Source organism: Hylobates moloch, unplaced genomic scaffold (genome assembly GCF_009828535.3).
Source record: "Hylobates moloch isolate HMO894 unplaced genomic scaffold, HMol_V3 SCAFFOLD_5, whole genome shotgun sequence".
Classification (NCBI taxonomy): Eukaryota; Metazoa; Chordata; class Mammalia; order Primates; family Hylobatidae; genus Hylobates; species Hylobates moloch.
Window position 1 is genome coordinate 66,670,212 of NW_026652280.1, and position 24,058 is coordinate 66,694,269.

General features: G+C 39.3%; 1 protein-coding gene across 6 annotated transcripts in view; it reads left to right on the plus strand.

The window, feature by feature from the left end:
* Nucleotides 1–24,058, plus strand: part of PTPRM (protein tyrosine phosphatase receptor type M) — an 840,314-nt gene that overhangs the window by 304,971 nt on the left and 511,285 nt on the right. For 5 of the 6 annotated variants that reach the window (XM_058438632.1, XM_058438634.1, XM_058438633.1 and 2 more), the window contains exon 3: nucleotides 17,872–18,143. The exons of the other annotated variant lie outside the window; for it this stretch is intronic. In XM_058438632.1, coding sequence (XP_058294615.1) covers nucleotides 17,872–18,143 — 272 coding nt within the window. The remainder of the gene's footprint in view (nucleotides 1–17,871; nucleotides 18,144–24,058) is intronic. 6 annotated transcript variants of the gene reach the window in all.

Sequence of the window (24,058 nt, forward strand, 5' to 3'; positions counted from 1 at the left end):
GAAGGTGCAGATAGTAGATAACATAATTTTTGTGCATATGGTTGAGTACAGGCTGTGAGTCAACTGAATAAATGCATGGATTTGATGACATCTGTTTTGGCTGCTCAGAGGTTTTGTTTTGGTATGTGTACTCTCTAGGACATAATTTTCCATGTAACTGAAAGATACCTTAACTCTAAATAGATGGTACCCCATCTCCTCCTCTCTTCATTACGCTGCCTACCAATCAATATAAAATCTGATAGACAATTTTAAATATTAAATCACCTGAATATTTTTTATTTGAAATATAAAATCACTGAAGATTTTTTTTCCTCAACAATTAAAAAATATTCTTTGCCTTTAGTTCAGCTTTCTCCTCTGGGCCTGGTTGTAGACTCTATGGAAGTAATTCTGCCTAATGAAAAGGTTTAGAGATGTTCCCTAAAATACATCACAAAAGAACCGTCTCCCTGGCAGTTAACTCTCATGGGGATAAAGTAGCTTTCAAACTCCAATAATAATGGTTAGTTTTGAAGTATCTGACCTGTTTGTGTGCAAGGTGGGAGTTTGTCTCCCTGGAATACCACTTAAGGCAGCAATGCAGCTCTTGGAAGAAGTTTTATAAAAGCAAAACACCAAACTGTAAAGAACAAGGCATTTTAATGTGAACTGCTATTACTTTCGCAAGAGCCCAGTTGCTTTCCTAGAAAGCCATACTGTGATTCCCAACAACAACTGTGGACATGCTATTGCTCCTGTGGTTAAATCACATCTTGATTTCAGCTGCGGAGCACTGATTACTCCTTCTAAAGTTTGGACAATGAATGAAGTGAATGAAGTTTGGACAGTGAATAAAGTATCTTCCTCCACCCTCCAAGATATTGATGGTCAATATTTGCATTTGTGTGTGCTTTACAGTTTCTCAGTGACAGTCTAGTTCAGTTCTGAATTTACCCCATGATGCTAAACTTGCATTAGCCATTGTTTTCTGCGGTGCCATTCTCTCACTTTGGCATTTGAGTATGTCTCTGACATAGCAATTACAACTTTGTGTTTTAATTACTTAATTACACAGTTGCTCTGTTAGACTGGAAGTTTCTGAGGGGCCATGGACACGTCTTTTTCCTGCCCAATGTCAGTGTCTGTTCACTGTAGCAGGCTCACAAATGTTTGTGGATGAACAAATGTTGAATCCCCAGTCTGTTCTCCATCTGTGTCCTGTCTAACGCCTCATCCTGGAGGACTCAGCTCAGAGTTCCCTTTCTCTAAAGAGCTGTCACTAGCACCCCACCTCCCTGAGCTAGCTTCGGTGCCACTTTTGTATGTGCCCTCAGTGAATGTTGAATGAGGGAGGTGTTCACACCATTGCAACATCACTATCTTCCTGCCACACCTGACTTAAGGATGGGGCTTGAATTATTATACTCAACTTCGAATCAGTGGTGCTTACCACAGTGCCTGGGCAGTGATTACTCAATACATATACACAGTACATTTTTTTTTTTTGAAACGGAGTCTCGCTCTGTCGCCCAGGCTGGAGTGCAGTGGCGCAATCTCGGCTCACTGCAAGCTCCGCCTCCCGGGTTCACGCCATTCTCCTGCCTCAGCCTCTCCGAGTAGCTGGGACTACAGGCGCCCGCCACCACGCCCAGCTAATTTTTTTTTTTTTTTGTATTTTTAGTAGAGACGGGGTTTCACCGTGGTCTCGATCTCTTGACCTCGTGATCCTCCCGCCTCGGCCTCCCAAAGTGCTGGGATTACAAGCATGAGCCACCACGCCCGGCCTACACAGTACATTTTGAAGTTTGCTGTTTCTTTTTAGTATAATTGTGTGAATGATAAAGAAGAAAAAATTAAAGAAAAAGTGTTTCTGCCAATGAGATACATAAAAGGATTTAAAATGCCTCTGTTGTTATTTTTTGTTCATAATGCATTGTGGTAGTTAATTCAACTAATTGAGTGCCGGGCATATCTTAGATTATCCATCATTGGTGATATAGATGTATCAAATTAATGTTTCTGCTTTTTTGTCAGATAAAATTCAGTTGTCAGCATAAACTGGAATCATGTAAATGGTGTAAAAGAACCACCGTTCTTTCACATAGTTTAGGCTAAGAATCATTTTGGACACCATCAGCTCCCCAGCCTCTCAGTATCCATTCAGACAAACAATCCTTTGATTGTAACTCAAAATATCCCATTTAGCCTTCCCACTTCCTCATATCACTGCCTTAGATTACCATTGGTCTACTATTCCCACCTAATATTTTCTCTTCATGTTACTATAAAATTATATTATTGTGCATTTATTATTCATATTACTTTGCTATTCTACCCAGTGTGTTTATGGGTACCTGGTTTGCTTTTTTTTACCTGATTGAAAACGATTACTTGAAAGAGTTATTTACAAAAATATTGGTTAAATGAAAGAAAAATTAGCCTTGCATAAAAATACCCAAGATAATCAGTGGTATTAACTCTTGTACATTTCTTCCCATTTCATTATCAGCAACAATAAAAGTGCCATTTATACAGGAGTGAATGTTGGAAAGGATTCTCATGGCATCTCTTGACAGACCTGTGGAGGGCACTCTGTGGAGGTAGAAGATGAAGAGCACTTAGTATCGAGTGCCTCTGTGAGTCATCACAGATATGCTTCTGACCGTCAGACCATTTTGGCACTTAGTAGATAATGTTTGTCTTCTCTTGGGTTGTGTAAGCTCAGAGAATTGGACATCTGTTTTGAATAATTTGATCTTAAATAACATTTTTAAGTAAAGCCACATGATAGTTATTATGTCATTTTATTGTATTAGAAAGCAACAAGAATAAAAAGTATCCTCTGGGCTTTTGAAGAGATCCAAGGGTTGATTTAATTGTTTATAGTATAGTAAATATCTTACTTAAAATTCATGTTTTTCAATGAACGTTGGTAGTTTTTAAATAATAGATTTTATTTTCATCTCTTTATCTTGCATTCTATCACTAATTCTTTTGTTTACTTGAGAAGAAATAATAGAATTAGTTTTGGTTCCATACTGTCATCATAAGCATAGTGAGTTTTAACTTTTATTTTTTAATAAGAGAATAGCTCATGTAATTTGAGAATCGACTAATTTTACTTTTTAAGAGTTGTAATTCAAAGCTGGAGATGACCCTAATAGCTTCTAATGCACTTTTTTTGGTTCTATTTTTAATTTTCTCCAGAGAGCATACCCCACCAATATTTGGTTATCTGGCTCTGAGATGTGCTATGAAACCTTGATTATATGTTAGGCTAAATCATCAGCTCCAGAATCTGACTGACTGGATTACAATCTGCTTTTTGGTGTGACCTTAGGGAAGTTTTTTAAAACTCTCCTGATTATAAAATGACAATACTTCTCTCAATGGTTACTGAAGGGACCAAATGACATAAAGTGCTTAGCAGAGTGGCTGGCACATAGCTAGCACTCAGTACAGGTTCAGTAACAACAAGAGCAACAGTAACAACAACACAGCCAAAAGGAGGGAGTAGAGAAGTCAAGATGATTGCCTGTGCTTAGAGGATGCCAAGAGACCTCTTTTTTGGGGGGGGGGAGCTGGAAGCTGCTTTCACATTTGCCAGTCTTCTTTGAAGTAACAGGGCCACTTTATATAAACCACTGACCATGATCATTAATAAATTAAAAAATACTATTTTCATGTCTGGAGCAGTTGTTTAGTATTTATATTCAATAAATCAAAACCCTGGAAGATTAAAAATACATATACCTTTTGGCTAGAAACCTGACCTGTGGGACTCTCTTCTGTAGAAATGAAAACCATTCACATGGCTCTTTACTGGATGTTCTTTGTCGCAGCCAGTGTCGAAAATGTAAATTTGGTCTCTGTGTCCTTATTGGCCTGAAGAGTTGTCAACATTATATTATTGGTAAAGGAACAGAACAAGCTGCAGAGGAATGTGTCAGCTTATTCTTCTTTGACTAAAGTAGGAAAAGTTTTCAAAAAAAAAAAACCTTCATATATGTATCTGTATGTTTATTTGTATATAAAGAAGTATTCTGAGGGAAACATACTGTTGTCTAAATGGGATAAGTTTCTGGTCAGTTAAGTGAAAGGAAGAAATGGTTAATTTTTCCTTTGAAATCCTTTATTTTTTGACATTTTATAAAGGCATATGCAATTTTTGTTAATTTTTTAATGAAAAGTTAAAATGGGGAAAGAAAACTGGGTCTCTATGTAAACAAAACAGTTTTCAAGGATATCTAGAATTTAGCTATCTTGTTTTTATATTCTGAGAGCTAATATAAAGAATTTTCCCTAAAATACAGTTATTTACCTCTAAAGCTGATCGATCATTCATCATCAAGTGAGGGCATTTTACATGAAGCTTTTAAAAAATGTAATTTTTAAAGTGGTTATGCTAGAGAGAAAAAAAAAAGAGAGAGAGAGAGAGAGAGAAACACCTCTTTAGACCTCTATGACAAACGAGTTTTAAAACCTAAGGTTTTAGTAGAAATGTAATAAGTTATACTGGGTTCTGAATTAACAACAACAACAAAACCTGAAAATGAAATAGTGTACTCAATAACTTTTCATCCAGCCAACCTTAGAGATACAGTGATAGAAATATATATGTATGAATCTGTTTCTAGGCCACCTACCTAAGGGAATAAATCAAGATGCACTGAGTTCAACTATTTTAATTATCCTATAGCTCCCACAGCAAGGAGCCGAGGAGCTGAAAACACTAGGAGAAACAGAAAACCGAAAGCTTCCTTCAGAAATTCTTCACAAATGACCTGGCATGGTGGCTCACGCCTATAATCCCAGCACTTTGGGAGGCTGAGGTGGGCAGATCACTTGAGGCCAGGAGTTCGAGATCAGCCTGGCCAACATGGTGAAACCCTGTCTCTACTAAAAATAAAAAATAAGTTAGCTGGGCTTGGTGGCGGATGCCTGTAATCCCAGCTATTGGAGAGGCTGAGGGCAGGAGAATCAACTGAACCCAGGAGGCAGAGGTTGCAGTGAGCTGAGATCTTGCCACTGCACTCCAGCCTGGGTGACAGAACGAGACTGTCTCCAGAAAAAGAAAAAAGAAGAAATTCTTTACAAATGATAAGTGACATATCCCACAGTGGGTAAATTGTTCACTGTATTATGGTGTATCCTAGGATACTATGGGTATCAGTGAAACATTCTTGGTAACATGCACCATTTCATTTTTTTTTTTTTTTTTTTGAGATGGAGTCTCCCTCTATTGCCCAGGCTGGAGTGCAGTGGCACAGTCTCAGCTCACTGCAACCTCTGCCTCCTGGGTTCAAGTGAATCTCCTGCCTCAGCCTCCCGAGCAGCTGGAACTACAGGCGTGTGCCACCATGCCCGGCTAGTTTTTTTGCATTTTTAGTAGAGATGGGGTTTCACCACATTGGCCAAGCTGGTCTTGAACTCCTGACATCGTGATCCGCCTGCCTCAGCCTCCCAAAGTGCTGGGATTACAGGTGTGAGACTCCGTGCCTGGCCAACATGCACCATTCTTGCCAAAGACCTGAACTTTACCATCTTTACTCTTTTTTCAGCAAATTTGTTTGTAAAAACCATTTCCTCCCTGCCTCTTTCTTTCTCTCTATCCCGGTCACTCTCCCTGTATATTTGTATGTGTGTATATACCTGTAATAAAGTCGTGCATTGCTTAATGACAAGGATGCATTCTGAGAAATGTATCATCAGGCAATTTTTTCATTGTGTGAACATGATAGAGTGCACTTACACAAATCGAGATGGTAGAGCCTACTCCACACCTAGGCTATGTGGTATGGCCTATTGCTCCTAGACTACAAACTGTACAGCACGTGACTGTATTGAATAACTGTAGGCAACTGGAATACTATGGTAAGTATTTGTGTATCTAAACATAGAAAAGGTGCAGTAAAAATACAGTATTACAATCTTAGGGGACTGCAGTTGTATATATGGTCCATCTTTCACCAAAATGTCCTTAAGTGATGCATGACTGTGTGTGTGTGTGCATGTGTGTGTGTGAGAAATTCAAAATGTCTGTATTGATATAAACTCATTAGGTGATTTAAAAAGAATTGGTTTAGTCAAATTAAATTTTCAAATTGGTTATCCTTTTTTAAATTACATGTCCAATCAAGTACCCAAGAAAGACATATTAATTTTCTGTAATGCATTCTCAATGATATAACATGATCCAAAATTCAGCTCATTTAGATATTGTTAGGTCTTTTAAAAACTTTAAAAAAAAACATTTAAAACTTCTATTATGAAAATGCTCAAAATACACATGAATAAGAATCCACCCTCAAGTTGTCTTAAAACGCACTCATAGCTGATAATTCTATGGGTCAGCAGTTGGGGCTGGGCTCAGCTTAATGGTTCAGCTGATCTGAGCCATGCATGGCTGATCTTGGCTGGGTTCACTTTTGCGTCTGCAGTCAGCTGTTAGGTCAGCTGGTCCTAAGTGGGAAGGCTGAATCCTGCTCCACATTGTCTCCTGTCCTCCAGCAGTCTAGCCTGGACCTGCCCCCATGGTAGTGAGCATGTTCACATGTTGTTCCCTTCTCTGCTATCTTAGGTTTATGAATAAAATTAGATGTTATTTATATATACACTTACAAGGATATAATGTTCTTCCTGAAGTTATCTAACTAATGTGCTGCCCCTTAAACTGAGAGGCAGCTTAGTATCACATGCTTAAGAGCACAAAGTCCAGAGCACATTTGCCTGAGGTTCATATTCTGTCTCCACCACTTACTATCTACATGATCTTGAGCAAGCTACTTAACCCCTCTATGCCTGAGTTTCCTCCTTGTCTGTAATGAGTAAAAGAGTTAATATATGTAAAACATTTGGAAGAATGCCCAGCACATGTTAAATATCATGTGTTAGCTATTATCAGTTCCCATATTAATTGTTAATATAGTTATGTATTTAATGATTTGAAAGTTTTTAATAATTGGTTATAAGTATAATTAGCAGCTTTCATAACCACCATTAATTATTGTAGGCTTTTGCTCTTATAATTAAATATATATATTTATAATTTAATAGACTTGGTAGCATCTAAGCATTTAAATCACACTAGGAGATTTTTCACTCCACGTTGCATCTAGAGTGATTATTTATATTTGAAAATTCATGTTTAGACATTGAAGATAAATTCAAGTGCCATGCCTAGTTTGTATTACTGACCTTGTTATGCTGATTTAAAGATGGATGATGGTAACCTGTGTAATCACATGATCATTGATACACATAATTTTATGGGTGTAAGAAATTTCCTTGAAGTAAGAACTCTGTTATCTTGTCTTCTAGGCTAAGTTCAAATACATTTGGGTAAAAACTGGGACCAAGTTTGAATTTTGACATGTATCTATTCTATGCTAGTCACCCTTTTAAGAAGCATTTTACATGATTTACCTTATTTAATTTATTCAACCACCTCTTTGATTAGGAAACTTGCAAAGAAGAGTTAGTTCACTTGCTCAAGGACATACAAGGTGTGACTGAGTCAAGATCCTAAGTTCAGGTTGTCTGGCTACAGAGCCCAGCTTTTCCTACCAAGTTCAGGGAGCCCTCCTCAGGTCCTGCCCAGCACAGTCCAGAGTACTTTGCTTGCTTTAGTCCAATTCTTTCACAGTAGGCACTGTTTGTTTTTGAGTTTATGGACGAACTGACCCAGATTGAGAGTGATTTTCATAAGGTCACAGAACTAGCAAGTTTTATAGGTGAGATTTATCTACCAGCCTGCTCTTGGCAAGGAGTGTGACCCTCTCTGTGGCCTCTGCTGTTGGGATGCTGTGTGTGATAAAATCCCCTGCTTCTTTCTTTCCTGAACCCTTGCAGGAGCTTCACCAGAACCTCACAAGCATATAGTGTTGAAATGTTTATGTAATTAAGAAATTTATCCATGTTAAAATTATACCCAGCATTTGCTTTAATTTAAATTTCTTGGTTTAGTGGTAAGATAACTATTTTCCCAGACATCTGTGTTCTAATTGTATTTCTGCTAATGCAGATTGCTTTTTCATATTATTTGCTAATTATTTATTGATATTTTGATGCTTTTTCTGGTTAATTAATCCAACAGATTCCTTAAGTTCCAGACTTTTGATAATTTATAAACTTGATACTGTATCGTTAGTTTAATGGGGACACCATTTCATTTTCTCCGCTGACTCGCCTTTTTAAGTTTTGACCATTCCTTCTTTGTGCCTTCTGATCAAGCAGTGAAAATTCCTGCATGACTGGTTTCTGACCCTAGCTGGGCTAATGAAACATCTTTTGACTTCTTCTTCAGGAATATGGGGAGCTCTCAATAAGGGATGTCGACAGAACCCTTGGAGTCTTTTGAACTGTTTTTTAGGACAAAGGATGATTTAGCAAGCTTCTTCTGAGTACCACTAGCAAGCGTTTGAATGTGTCAAAGATAGACCTTTAAAATATTTAAGTTTGGCCTGCATTTTATGTAAAAGCTAACTGCACAATTTCTTCTTAAGGCAAGTCATAGTTTAGCTGGTAGAATATCACCAGATAGCTCTGATCTGCAGACCATACTGAGTAGCATAGGCTTTTTTTCACATGTGGAAAAAAAAAGATCTCTGAATCAACACTAATTTAGGGGAAAAATAAACGGAAGCTTATATTGTGATGGCTTGTGTCATTCTGAGAGTTATAACAAAAACGAACCCATTTCTAAAGATGTCAATCAATGAAAAACTTGACGTATGGGAAATTAAACAGTCTCTTTAGAACATTCTAAATAGTCAACCTGTCACTACTCGATTGTTGTATGTGTGGCTTATTTCCTGAGACACAGTCATTATCGTCATCAGATAGTTAAAAGGTTGTGTTTGCTTTACTTAGTGTTTGTTTTTTACTTATAAATTACAAAGCTCACACCTAGTATTTTCTACCTAAGTCACTGAAGCAGTTTGTCTAAATGACACACTGTAATACAATTTAGTTCTCATTAAATCTTCCCTTTTCTTATAAAAGGAGAGCACATTACTTGTTACTGCAGAACCCCCAGGGTTTCCTCTCTGCAGTGAGCCTCTTCCAATGCTGCTTTGTCTCTTATGATAACTGTGTTTCACAAGTCCCTTTTAAGATTGATGGTCCTAAATCCATAAAGTTTACAGCTACTTCTGGTTGTTACTTATGTAACTGTTGGTGAACTTAATGATCTGATTTGCTAATTCTGTGAATCTCTTTTTATTCTTTCTGTGCTGAATGAAAACAACTTAAAATACGATATACAACTAAACTGTGAGGTTCTTGCTGGAGGAATAGGTCCAAGTTTGTCTTGTTTGTAGTTCTCAAAATGCCCCAATACATAATGGGTGCTCAGATGAATCCTGCCATGGCTAAAAGTGACTAGTTAAGGTGAAATAATATATTTTTGTTCAGCTCAATATTTTTATGAATAATAAAAATAGCCATTCAGTTGTGCTGTGAATCACTAAATTGACAATTGAATATCTTTTTGGTATTTAATATAAATGTCTTAAAGCAAAGGTTATAAGCACATCTGAGGTATATGAGCTGTGCTTATTAATTTTGTAGCACCTAGATTGATGTGGAATTCTCTCAAGTAGAACAGAGTACCATGAACTAAATGGCATGATTTGTAGAATGGTCCACGCCAGGATGATCCCATCAGCCGCTGTCCCTGGTGAGGAAGTGTATTAGTCCATTCTCACACTGCTATGAAGAAACACCTGAGGCTCGGTATTTAAAGGAAAGAGGTTTAATTGACTCACTGTTCCATGTGACTGGGAAGGACTCAGGAAAGTTAGAATCCTGGCAGAAGGGTTGAGCAAACACATCCTTCTTCACATGGTGGCAGGAGAGAGAAGTGCCAAGCGGGGGGGAAAGCCCCTTATAAAACCATCAGAGTTCATGAGAACTCACTCACTATCATGAGGACAACATGAGGGTAACCACCCCCATGATTCAATTAACTCCCACTGGGCCCGTCCCACGACACGTGGGGATTATAGGAACTACAATTCAAGATCTGATTTGGGTGGGGACACAGCCAAGCCATATCAGGGAGTAAAGAGGTGTACAGTTGGTTAGAGAGTTTTACTTCAGCTTCCCTGTGCTACAGTATTACTTCTTTTTGCTATCTTACTGTGTTTTCACCAGCATATCATGAATGGAGCAAGAATTAGTACAACTAACAAATGGTCTTTTTCAGTAGTTGTTGGGAATCCACAAGGAAGGCAAGAAGAGATGGGGCAAATAGAAAATGTGTCATTTGGGAAAAGGGAGAATTTTTGTTATTCATGTCTTATTCCCTAGTGGCTGAGAAATAAGTATTTTGTGTTTGTAGCAGGGGCATAGAAGAGGCAGTAGCTTAGGAAGGATGTATGATATCTGGTCTGCAGAATGTGAATGCAGCTTGGAGACTGTGGTTTCATCAGACTGAAATGGGTGCTAATAAGCATTTTTAGAGCGATGGTGGCACCTCCCTGCAGAGGCTTTGTTCCCTTTGAGCGTTGCTCCCGTATTTCATTTATTTCTCCACAGGCCTTCCTCTTCCCTATTTCAGGAAGTTTCTGGAGACATATTCTTTAGGAGCTGTGTCAGTACTGACTGAGGGAGTTGGAGGAGGGATGTAACCTGGTATTATGATAACCAGGGGATGAGATCAAAGTGTAAAGGACAAATTAAAAATGAAAAGCTTTCTTAGGAAGCATAGCACAGTGGTTTTGATTATTGAGAGGAGTTGCATTATTGTCTTAAAGCATTTGTGGGCTCTGATGTCAGTTGTAGGTTGCAGCCAGAATTGATTGATTGATTTTGCAAAATGCATTTGAGTTAGAATAGAAAATGTACAAGCAGTACATATATACACATGGTTAGAAGCATAGTGATACACTTTTTTTTTTAATGAAAGCCTGGGTATGTGTGTGTGTAGGTAAATGTATATAGAGACACGTCGCTTTACACATGTATACTGGAATGTAAAGAACAATATATTGGCATGGCGTGGTGGCTCACACCTGTAATCACAGCACTTTGGGAGGCTGAGGCAAGTGGATCACCTGAGGTCGGGAGTTTGAGACCAGCCTGGCCAACATGGTGAAACCCTGTCTCTACTAAAAATACAAAAATTAGCTGGGCACAGTGGTGCGTGCTTGTAATCCCAGCTATTCAGGAGGCTGAGGCATGAGAATCACTTGAACCCAGGAGGCAGAGGTTGCAGTGAGCCACGATTGTGCCATTGCATTCCCACCTGGGCAACAAGAGCAAAACTCTGTCTCGGAGTAGGGCAGTGGGGGAAGTACAATCTATTATTTTGTACTATGAGTTACAGTCAAAATGTTTGAAAAATATTAGGAGCATTGCCTTTGGAGTTTGAAGGTAAAAACTTTGCATTCCCCTTGGCCCTATCCGATGCTTTCACTTGTCCTCTAGTGGGTTCACCCTGCTCTCTCTTTCTTCAGACATTCATTGTTGTGAGGATTTAATTAGATCAAGTTCATGGAGCACCTGGCTCAGGCACTGGTGGCCCATTTTGCTTCCATACCCTCTCCCCTTCTCCTTAAGACGTGCAGATGTACGTGGTGATTCCATGTGCTGTGGCCTACTGGCACCCCTTATTTTCTCCTTTCCTTGAAGCCGGGTCTTTTCTGTATTCAGAGCCCAGGTGCAACCTTTCCATTCACCATGACCATGTGTGTCCACTTGCTTCCCACTTTCCCTCTTCATTTTCTTCTGCAACATTCTTTCATATTCAAAGCGGTTGGCTTTTATAACTTACCTTTGGGTTAAGAAAGCAGATTTTTCTTTTTTTCATTCTTTTCTTTCAATTTTCCTCATCTACTGTTGAGGAAAAATGTATATTTGGGTACCAAGGATGCTATATTGCTTTACTCTTTGCTATAACTTGAAGCCTATGCTACTCAGTATGGTCTGCAGATCAGAGCTGGCCCACTCATTGTTTCTGGTCCCTGACCAGTACAGAAACTGAGAGCAAGTCTTTAGAAAATTTTTATAGGAAATGGACAGAATAATTTTATTTCATCAAATAATAACAAATCTGGGGCTACCATGTTGTGTGACTAAACAATTTCATTTTTCTAGCAATTCATGTTTATTGTATTTTATATAAATTGGTCTGAGATGCATTGGACTTTTTTAAAAAAAAAAACTGGTTTTTCATTATAGATTGTTTGAGAAGTGCTGCTCTAGCGAACTGAATTGTTCTAACTGGTTGTATCTGAATAGGTCAGATGAAGCACAAATAACCCCATAAACTAGAGTCAGGAGATATGCCTGCAGTGATGGAACTTGTTAACATTTTGTTTGCCTCTCGTATTCTAAATCCACAAATTTAAAGGCGTGGTCATACAAGAAAAAGGCAAAACAGCCAAAGGGAGGCAAAGACCAATAATCTGTGGCTTTTGCTAAAATTAAGAAGTTTAAAAAGTGAATTTTATAATAGCTTTAAAGTTCATAAAATGATGCTTCTCTGTAAGCCAAAGTATTGAAGAACACATGTAAATCTTTCTTCCTGCTGGATAATGGAAAATATTCTCTTTTTTTGTTGTTTGCAAAGTTTCTCAAATACACTTGGAAGAGAATTCATGTAGTTTTCTCAGCCTTGACAAATCTAGAGCCGCAAACACACCAATGCAAATTTTAATGATGGGTTAGAAAGGAATAGTTCTGTGTAGTTATTACTGCTGTCACAAACAATGATGGAAGATAGTTTAATCAAAAGCCTTTGCCAATGGATATGATTAGCTAAATTTAATTCACCCAGAGATTTGAGAATGTGAACATTGCATGTTCTTATCAAAGGTTTTTCCTTTTTGGGGAAACCAAAATAATTATTCTTAAGAAGCTTCTAAGTCTGCATCTAAAGGCTGTCCCTTTTTGAAGCTGACTCCATCATGCAGAGCTCATTTCATTTGCCTGCAATGGTGTACTTTCAACTTATATACTAGTGACTTAAGGGTGTTTTGTTATCTGAACACAAACAGAATTTCTATGCTAATTTGAATTATGATTTTTAAAAAATTTACCCAGCTGGAATGCTTTTTGTAGGAGGAAAGAATTGTAAGGAAGTAACTACAGAGGGAGACCCAATTACTCTTTGAAAATGCATTTCCTCGCAGTCAAAACATTTAAGTAGAAGGTGAAAATTAAACATTCAGCCATATAGGGATAGCTTAAAAAACAGACTTAATAGTCTAAAATTGAATATAAATGCTTTGAATTCTGTAATTCTCTAAACGTTGGTTAGTGAGTTGACTTTATACCTTCATAGCAGATAAGTGATAAAAACAAACTAAGAAGCAGCACTTCTCTTCCTCCTGCCAACTGTAACTTTACTGCAGGTTGCTAGACTTTCACATTTGCTTCTGTAAATTCATTGGCACATAATAGTACACCACTGTCAGGAAACATGAGTGTGGATAGAAACGTCACCTTTTGTACTTTAAAGCTGTGAGTTAAGTCCTGATGGCCACACACTGAAATAAAGATTCCCTTTCCCCAAAAACGTAAGGGCAAGATTAATTGAGTTGAAGGTTTTGTGTTATCTCAGTACTAATGTTCTTCTCTCATAAAGAAAGGAAACTTAAAAATTACTGCTTAGGTGAATTATAGTAGGACCAGGAGAGTTGTGAGGTGAACAGGGGGAAATAGAGATAAATGGTAAAGAATTCCAGCTGGGCACAGTGGCTCGCACCTGTAATCCTAACATTTGGGAGGGTGAGGCAGGAAGATTGCTTTAATCACGGAGTTAGAGACCAGCCTGGGCAATATAGTAAGACCCTCTCTCTGCAAAATAAAAAATTAAAAAAATTAGCGGAGTGTGGTGATGCACACCTATGATCCCAGCTACTCGGGAGGCTGAAATGGGAGGATCGCTTGAGCCCAGGAGTTCAAGGCTGCTATGACCCGTGACCCTGCCACTGTACTCCAGCCTAGGGGACAGAGGGAGACCCTGTCTCTGAAAAAGAGCCACATAATTTTAAAAAGCCATACATTTAGGAGGGTTGAGGAGCTAAAGTCATCATAATGAAACTCAGGAGCATTTGCTGGGCTTGTGCTTTGTGGCAGGCTTTGTCTCGCTTGCCTTGTTTGCATTCATGGTTAATTACGAGGCTGCATAGATACACCAATTGGGAGACTGTAGAGGAAGGGAAAAAGGCAATCTTGCAGAGGAGTGTACCGCAGGGGAAGGTGCTTGGCAGAGATTTTTCCTCTAAAAGATCATGAGTGTTGAAATCTGAGTGCTGCTTAATTGATTTCTAGATCATTTGGGAGAGACTAGCTGTGCTAGTGACCATGGGGGCAGTCCAGACAGAATTGCCTCCTGAGGACCTGAACCCCTGCCAGAGGAGGACTGTACATAGAAGCCTCTCATGAATTTCACAAAATCACATGCTGAAAATAGCAGATCTTAGGCCAGGTGCGGTGGCTCATGCCTGTAATCCCAGCACTTTGGGAGGCCGAGATGGGTGGATTACCTTAGGTCAGGAGTTCAAGACCAGCCTGACCAACATGGTGAAACCTTGTCTCTACTAAAAATACAAAAAGTTAGCCAGGCGTGGTGGCAGACACCTGTAATCCCAGCTACTTAGGAGGCTGAGGCAGGAGCATCGCTTGAACCAAGGAGGTGGAGGTTGCAGTGAGCCGAGATCACGCCATTGCACTCCAGCCTGGGTGACAAGAGCAAAGCTCCATCTCAAAAAAATAAAAAAATAAAAATAAAGGAGAGAGAGAGAAAAAATAGCAGATCTTATGAGAAGAACGGGGTTGGGGCTGACCCTTCCAAATCTATGCAGCTTTGTAGCTGCCAAGTGAGCAAAAACAGTGACAAAGCTAATAAAAGTGCTAGCTCTCTGAACTCTACTCTGGCATGGACCCCATGAGACCATCCTCAGCCCTGAACCCCAGACCCTGAACCCAAGGCCTTCACTTCTTCCCACTCTCCATAGAAGTCCTCAAAGTCATTCTCTTCTAATAGAGACTACTTGCTGTGAACATAAAAATATGATCTGAGGTTTGTCTTCTTCATCAGTCCTTTTCTTTTTTTGTCCTTTTTAAACACAAAGGAAGGGGGCAGAGACTTCACAGTTCTTCACCCGTTCTTACAGTTTCAGAGACAGCTTAGGAGTGGAAAGAGGAATGAAACCACCAAACCCCCTTCTTGCCACTCCTTGCATTGAGGAAAGACACTTCTGTAGGATCTTCAGCTTTGTTTAAAAGACATCATACACTGATAAAGCTTTCCCTTTATTTGAGAGGACAGTTGCCCCTCATCACTTCACAACATGAATGTCCTGCAAAAAATTGCACATAAACCAAGAGGACTTGGGTGTAATAGGGATGTCACTCCTCTATCTAGTAATCCTCTATTAGCTAATCTGCACTACAGAAGCATGCCTCAAAGCAAAACAGACTATTCTTAGTCAAACAGGGAAAAAAGGAGAAAGGACTATAAAAGCTAGGATCACTCGAGTAACCTAGATTATACCTGAATTTCACCTGGATCTCAACATAAAAATTCTTATGTACTTTAGACACAAGAGTGTAAGAGCATTTCATGCTGGAACGGAGCACAGTGGATTCAGCATTGGAGGCAGGCTGTGTAGCTAGGAAAATAGCAGTTTCGGAAAACTGGGTGATTTCCTAAACAGTAATGGTAGAAAGTTACCCAGTTTATGTAAATATGTGAAAGGAGGCTCCTCTGAGTGCTTCACAGGATGTGGGCAACACTTACTTTGCCGTCCTGTGTATATTGCCGTGCTTTCCACCCATGCTTGCCCAAGCTTAAGTGATGGGGACAATGAGAGAAACAAATATTCTTGGCAATGTGGCCATACTCAAGGTTTTGTTCATTCAGACGTGACCTCAAGAACATGTCATGCCTCAGCTCCACCAGTAAGACTATATGTGGTAACTGTTGTAGATAACAGAGCCCCCAGTGATAGAATCTGGCGTAAATCAGCTTCTATTTTACTAAGAGCTGAAAAACACAATCTGTAACTCACACACGCGAACATCTTACTCTGGATTTGTGATGGAGTTCATCAACCCTGCATGTTTTGAAGATTTTTTACATTTGTAAACAATAACTAACCTGAATTATTTCAATGATACTCTCTTGTCACTTGTTCTTTCGCTGCCCCTCTTTCTTAAATCACAGTTGAAGTTGTTCCTTAATGCTGAAATATATTTCATAGGTAAGTTATATTTCATAGATAGGTTCGCTTGTGACTTGGCTTTTGTATTTCTAGGTGCATAACATTCATTGCTTGAAAAATTGCTCTGTTTTAAAATAGCTACTATAATTTCCCTTCACTGCTGTGAAAGGGTGTTTTTTTCATATATGTTCAAAAAGCACATGAAGAAACATGGGGTTACTGGAGTGTGGCAGAATGAGTAATGGGCTGGAAACTCAGAAGCTCAAAGTTCTGGTTTTGCCACTAACTCATCCTAAAACCTAGATAAGCTGCTTCTAATCTCTCTGTGACCCCGTTCCTGTTTATCATAAATGGTGTTAAACCTGGCTCACCTCATAACTGTAAAGGTAGCAACCATAAGAAAGCATATGATAATGTAGATCTTTTAACAACAACCTCTTAATCTGTGAAGGATATCTACATCTGTATTTTTCGTTTGATACTTACAGTAATTCTTTGGGAATTACTATAAAAAGGTGGTCTTCTTGTTTTGCTGTTTAGGCAACCACAGCATGTAAACAAAACAGAAATTCCATACATTTTCTAGTACTGTGTATGTGTGTGTTTACTCATATGTGTGGGTAGACAATAAACACATATTAACATATATACACACCTTGAACATTATGATTCACAATGAGGGTACCCATCTGTGTTATTTTTATTTTTTTCATTTTTATACTCCAAGTTCAGGTGTATTTCCTCCTTAGAATTTAAATACATTTTTTCTCTGTGCTAAAGCAGACCTATGATAACCTATTTTCCCTTGCATCTTAGAACATTTTGCTTTTATCTTTTACTATGTGAAATATAAAATTCATATGGGGAAGGCTCAAGTGCTTGGTATCTAGAAAGCTTGAATCCATCTGGAAGCTCCTCAACACTCATGGGTAGGTTAGGGCCATTGCGGTCAAGATCCAAAGAGCTCATGAGACTTCTTAGAATGATCGTCCTCCATTTGGGGCAATGATTGCCTAAGTCATCACCTTGTTGTGAGAACACCTTCACTGTCAAGGAGAAGTCAGTTGTTCCAGCGATGGAGGTGGGGTACTGGTGCTGAAGTGCAAGAGGATTGTGTTACACTGACAGCAGGGAACAGATGGGGCCAATATCATGACCCTAAGATGCACAACCCACCTAATCTTTTGTCTTTCTCTAGGTTATACAGAGTGATTACTGAGTAATGCTAACATGATGGGACAGTGCTGTTCGGTAGAACTTTCTGCTGGATGGAGATGCTCTGTATCTGTGCTGCCCAGTGTGGTAGCTACTTGTCACACGTGGCTACTGAGCACTTGAAACACAGTTGGTGTGAATGAGGACATGCATTTTAAATATGGAATTTTAATTTTTAATTTAAATAATCACCTGTGACTTCTGACTGCTAGACTAAGGCGAGTCTATGAACATTATGCTACATTTCTGTTATTTAGAAGTCAAATTACAGTAACATCCAGGGAATTTTCCATTAATACTATGTGCACTCTTGAGAACACATAGGGGGATGATAGGAGGAGGAGGAGGTGATATATGAAATAGGAATGAAAGAAATGGCAGTTTAAGCCTAAGTAAGACATGAAATTGCAGTGCCAACCCATGTAAATGAGGTGGGTTTTCAGAGATAACCAGAAAGTAGTGTTTCAGGGTATGACTCTCCTTGATTTTGTTTTTGCAGGTTCTTTCATGCTGGTGAATGCCTCTGGGAGACCTGAGGGGCAGAGAGCCCACCTGCTCTTACCCCAACTTAAAGAAAATGACACCCACTGCATCGATTTTCACTATTTTGTGTCCAGCAAGAGTAATTCTCCTCCGGGGTTACTCAATGTCTACGTGAAGGTCAATAACGGGCCACTGGGGAATCCTATCTGGAATATATCTGGAGACCCAACACGTACATGGAACAGGGCAGAACTGGCCATTAGTACTTTCTGGCCTAACTTTTATCAGGTATGTGCTTTCTTTTTATTACATATTTTGAAGCATCCTCTAATTTCTAAAAATATAAATTATTGTTATATCATTATAATCAGAAAAGGTTGTTGTATTTTTGTTGGCAAGGTTGTGGAGAAAGGGGAACTCTCATCCTGTACTGTTGGTGGGATCGTAAATTAGTTCAGCCCCTTTGTAAAGCAGCTTGGATACTTCTCAAAGAACTGAACAGAGACTTACTGTTCAACCCAGCAATACAATTACTGGGTATGTAACCAAAGGAAGATCAATTACATGAGTTCAGGAGCTTTTTTGGTAGAATGTGTATCACAGCACAATTCATAATAGCAAAGACATGGAATCCACCTAGGTGTCCATCAATGGTGGACTAGATTAAAAAAAACATGGTACATACACATCATGGAATACTGTGCAGCCATAAAAAAGAATGAAATCATGTCTTCAGCAGTAACTGGAAGCCATTATCCCAAGTGAATTAATGCAAAAACAGAAAACCAAATGCTGCGTGTTTTTACTTATAAGTAGGAGCTAAGCATTGGGTGCACATGAACATAAAGATGGGAACAGTAGACACTAGAGAATACAAAAAGGAGGAGGGGAGCAAGGGTGGAAAAACTAACTTTTGGGTACTGTGCTCACTACCTGGGTGACGAGATTAATCATACCTCCAAACCTCAGAATCATGCAATTTACCCAGGTAACAAACCTGCACTTGTTCCTCCTCAATCTGCAATTTAAATAAATAAATAAATAAATTTTTATAACAGTGCAAGAAAAACCTATGCTATTTGATAAGGAGTGCCTTAAGGCTTTCTCAAATTAGTAAAAAATACAATTCAAAATTTGTTTATGCCTGGCATGTATTGTTTTAAGAAAATAAAAGCAGTCACTTGTAGGAGGGCAAGAAATGCTATCTACGGGGTTTGCAATTATATTTTCTTTTCCTTTTTTTTTTTTTTTTTTTTTTTGTTTTTTGAGACTGGGACTAGTTCCATCACCCGGGCTGGAGTACAGTGTTGTGATCACAATTCACTCCAGCCTCAAACTCCTGGGCTCAAGTGATTCTCCCACCTCAGCCTCCCAAGTAGCTGGAACTACAGACATATGCCACCATGTTGGGCTAATTTTTTAAATTTTTTTTGTAGAGACAGGGCCTTGCTATGTTGCCCAGGCTGGTCTCAAACTGCTGGTCTCAAGTGATCCTGCCACCCCAGCCTCCAAAAGTGCTAGAATTACAGGCATGAGCCATTGTGCCCAGCTGGATATTTTAGTTTCTGTATTAAGTAGGCCATATGTGACGCAGAAAGGCATAGCACCTGAGTCTAAAAGAAGATGCCCTCTGCAAATGGGTCTCAGGAGTAAATGAGTCATAAGAGATGAGCCCTGTGGAGACAAGCCAGTGAGGGGCAGGTCCCTGCTTCCACCCACGTAAGCAACAGGAAGAAAATACCAGATGTAGATGGAGTCCTTGTCACAGAGGCACTACCACAAGGCCTGTCCTGTTATTTGGGGGGCTCTGTGGAGACCCGCAGTAACTGCTTTGAGTTCCTGTTTAAAGTAACTGAAGTGCGGAGGCCCATGGACAGTTCAGAAGTGGTACTAAAGCAGTTCTGACGTCACGTCCTGTCTGCCCTTCTGTTGGGGATGCTTGTGACACAAGAGCATCCTAACTTAGGATCAAAGTGGGAAATTAGTGACAATGGGCATTCGGAGAGCTTTTTCTTTTTTGTCCACAGCATCTTTTAAAAATAACAGTATTGAGAATACTCAATTAATGGCCAACTGTGAGGAGGAATAAAGAGGATTGCAATATTTTGCTTTTCTCTTTAATTCCTTTGGCTCAGAAAGGAGCCAGCTGGAACACGCATCTAAGATCATTTTTCATGTTTAATTGAGGTGCTTGGCTAGACGTAGGGAAGGGAAAGCTAGGGCTTTCCAGGGCTGATTGTCTTCAAAATGGGCGTGAACAGCATCCAGTAATCCATTCTGCAGGTTCGGTGTTTATGAGTTAAGATCCATCAACCCCAATTTCTCTCTCTCTGGACTGATGAATAAATGGGCTGTAAATTTCTTGCTTAATTTATCTTTGTAGGCATATACCTACAACAATTTCTAGGATTTCATGAGTGACAAGTAAATGTGTTTTTTTTTTAATGGAAATGAAGAGATAGGGAAAGCTCTGTGAGTACACGTGTAAATTGTTAAGTTCTTTTTAGAGTATGTACTTTGGCAATAAGTTTTAAAATTGTTAAAAAATTTAGATATGCTTAAATCTAGCAATCCACTATTAGGAATTTATCCTAAAGAAGTAATGAAGAGTGATTGCAAATAATTAAGCACTGGGATATTCATAGCAGCTTATTTATAGTAAAGAAAAATCAGAGACAGTATTTTTCCAACAATAGAGGATTTGTTGATTTATGCTACCTCAGTACAAAAATTTATTTTGCAGCCATTAAGAATAATGTTATGGAAGAAAATTTAATGATACATTTAAGGTTACGTTGTTAAATGGATTAAACAGGTATAAAGCAATACGTTAAATTCTATTTTTAAATTTAAAAAATCTAATAAAGGCTTAAATATATCCTGAAATAAATACGTGAGAAAGTGGTATCTTGGCTGGGTGCAGTGGCTCAAGCCTGTAATCCCAGCACTTTGGGAGGCCGAGGTGGGAGGATCACCTGAGTCCAGGAGTTTAAGAGCAGCCTGGGCAACATGGCGAAATCCAGTGTCTACAAAAAAAAAAAAAAAAAATACAAAAATTAGCAGGACATGGTGGCGTGCACCTGTAGTCACAGCTACTCAGGAGGCTGAGGCTGGAAGATTGCTTGAGCCTGGGAGGTCGAGGCTTCAGTGAGCCGTGGTCATGCCACTGCACTCCAGCCTGGGTGACAGAGTGAGACCTTGCCTCAAGAAAAAAAATAAAATAAAATAAGGAAAAAAGAAAGTAGAATCTCTCTAGCTAGTGGGATAACAGGTAAACTTTTTTTTTTTTGGCCATCTGTTATATTCTCAGTTTTCCCCAACATACGTGTACTGTTTTTATTTATAAAACAAAAAGTAAAAATTTGTTTTTCCTCCAGAAGGAAAATATCCTATTTAATAAACACATGCTTTTTATATAAATGTACTAGTGGCCAGTCAGTAGTTTAAAGCATATGGTCTCTGGGACAAAACTTAGGAAATGTGTTTCATAGGGTTAAAAAGCAAGTGGGTGGCCGGGCGCAATGGCTCGTGCCTTTAGTCCTAGCACTTTGGGAGGCTGAGGCAGGTAGGCAGGTGGATTGCTTGAGGTCAGGAGTTCAGGACCAGCCTGGTCAACATGGTGAAACCCCATCTTTACTAAAAATACAAAAATTATCAGGCATGGTGGTGCGCACCTGTAGTCCCAGCCACTTGGGAGGCTGAGGCACAAGAATCCCATGAACCAGGGAGGCGAAGGTTGCAGTGAGCTGAGATTGTGCCACTGCACTCCAGCCTGGGAGACAGAACGAGACCCTGTCTCAAAAAAAAAAAAAAAAAGGCAACAAGTAGAAGTGGGTTTGGCCAAGCTAGGCCTCCAGAGGTTTTTGTATGGTGGCCTAGGCTGAGAAGCTGAATGTGATTAAAAACCTTCTTTTGGAGGAGCCTTTCCCAAAGTAGGGAAGACAGGGATCTGGAATGTTCCCACTGCCCCTCTGGGACCTATTCTAGGTTCTTCCTCAGTCTCCAGTTATCTGCTGGATTGAGGCCAGTGGACCACACTCCTAGTTGAGATCAGAAGGTATGTCCTGCTCATCTTTTCACTGAGTTTCTTCTCTTGGGCCTTAGCAGTGTCCACACAAAACCTCTAGAATGGGCTCTCTTGAGACCATCACAGCCTCCAGAGCCACAGTGTGCTGGTTTAGCATGGCCTTGGCTGCAGTTAGATGTGGAATTTCTGTCTTGCCTTTTATAACCCTAGCTCAGTCAGCTGCATGAAAGGAATGATGTGGTTTATGAACAGCCTTGGAATACCAGACTTTAAAAAGGAACTGTTAAACTACATTGAGAGTAAGACGGTCCTATATATTTCAGGCCATTGTCATTTTCAGTGAATTCTTACTTTCTTGAGCACCTTTGGATAACATATTTCACCTTCCCAATTGTGAACTTCTGCTCCTAACCTTTAAGCCCTCTCACTTTTCACTGTGATCTCTCACACTTTACTGAGCAGTAAATGATTTGCCAAATTAAGTTAGAAGTTTTTTCTCCTAGCTTTTTGGTTCACTTTTGAATGTATTGCTTCATTGATATCTTAGTCTGTTGTGCTGCAGTAACAAAATACCACAGGCTGTATGGCTTAAACAACAGACAATATTTCTCACATTTCTAGAGTTTGAGAAGTCCAAGATCAGGGTGCCAGCGTTGTCAGATTCTGGTGAAAGCTTTCTTCCTGGTTTGCAGATGGTCATCTTCTTTCTGTGTCCTCACACAGTTAGGGGGAGGTCAGGGAAGCAAGAGTTCTCACGCCTCTTCTTATGAAGGTCTACTCCCATCATGAGGGCTCGCCCCTCGTGGCCCCATCACCTCCCCAAGGCCCACCTCCTAATACCACCATATTTGGGATTAGGGTTTCAGCATGAACTTGGGGAGTACACAAACATTCAGTTCATAGCACTGATAGATTCATTAGGAATAGCTTCATACTTTGATTTTAAAGATGGATTTGTAGAGATTCTTCAATACAGTGTTGCTAAGTTTTTATTTTTTTTTTGTTGTTGTTGGGAAAATTTTTATTTAAAAATGGAAATGGAAATATAATATACAGGAAAAACTTGTGCTTTCCTTTTTTTTCTTTGCATAAACAATAATAATGCAATCCAGGTCAAAGCACAAGGCAGAAACTTGAGAAAAGAACAGTTGTTACAAGTACATGGTCTTCTTTTCAAATATCCATGAAAACATTTAACGACTGGATGGCTAGGTACCTAAAAAAAGCTCCAAAGCAATAATCTGGCCTTTTAGTTTCGACAGGACTATTTTGAATCTTAGATTTATCAGTCACTCCTTTCCCATTCTGCTTGTTCTAAGAATTAAGTATATAATGAAAATAAAAAGCCCACATCCTGACTTTAAATCTCCACTCTCCTAAAAACCTGTTTGAGGAAATAAAAATGAGGAAGAAGAAGATCAGAGCAAAAATATTGTTAACACTGACCGCCCTCATGCAGGTGGGCTACTACCAACTCCTGATGAACATCTATAAAGGGTATAGATCTACTGAAAACCCACTTGTTTGTTTAATTCCTGAGCACTTCCACCAAGCATCAGCCTTGGAATTTTTAAAGACAGAGTTAAGGTAGCACTTCCTTATTATTTCCCCTTTATCTGCTGGGCAATAAACAAATTGAAATCATTGCCCTAATAGCAATATAAACTATTAGGTAAATGGCACATTGTAGATGCGGCAAGAGAGATGTCAGCAGGAAACTTCCCAGACGCTGAACTGCAGGCCTTAAAATCGCTGTGTAAGACCTGAATGAGGTTTCCCAGTTGGGATAAGAAGGACAGGCCGTATTCACAGATATAAAGTAAAAGGAAGACACCTACCAAATCCAATTTTCACCCCTGGCCTCAGGTGTCAGCCTAATTAGAGATGGTCAGAAGAAAAGCCTGGACAAAAAACAAAACAAACAAACAAAAAATAAGCTGTGAAGTTGAGCCAGGGGAGGGGCTTCCTTGGGCTGCAGATCCAGTCCCTAGTCCATGGGGCCAGCACACATGTACCGAGGAGATGCCTGTTGTAGTCTGATGCTCTCAGAAATATAAGTCATGCAAGAGCCCGTCTGCTTTTGATATAATTTCCCATATAGATTTTTTTATAAGAAGTTCTGTACTGGCCTGAAAATGTGACTCTGGTTTTTGACTATTATATTTCTGATTCCAAA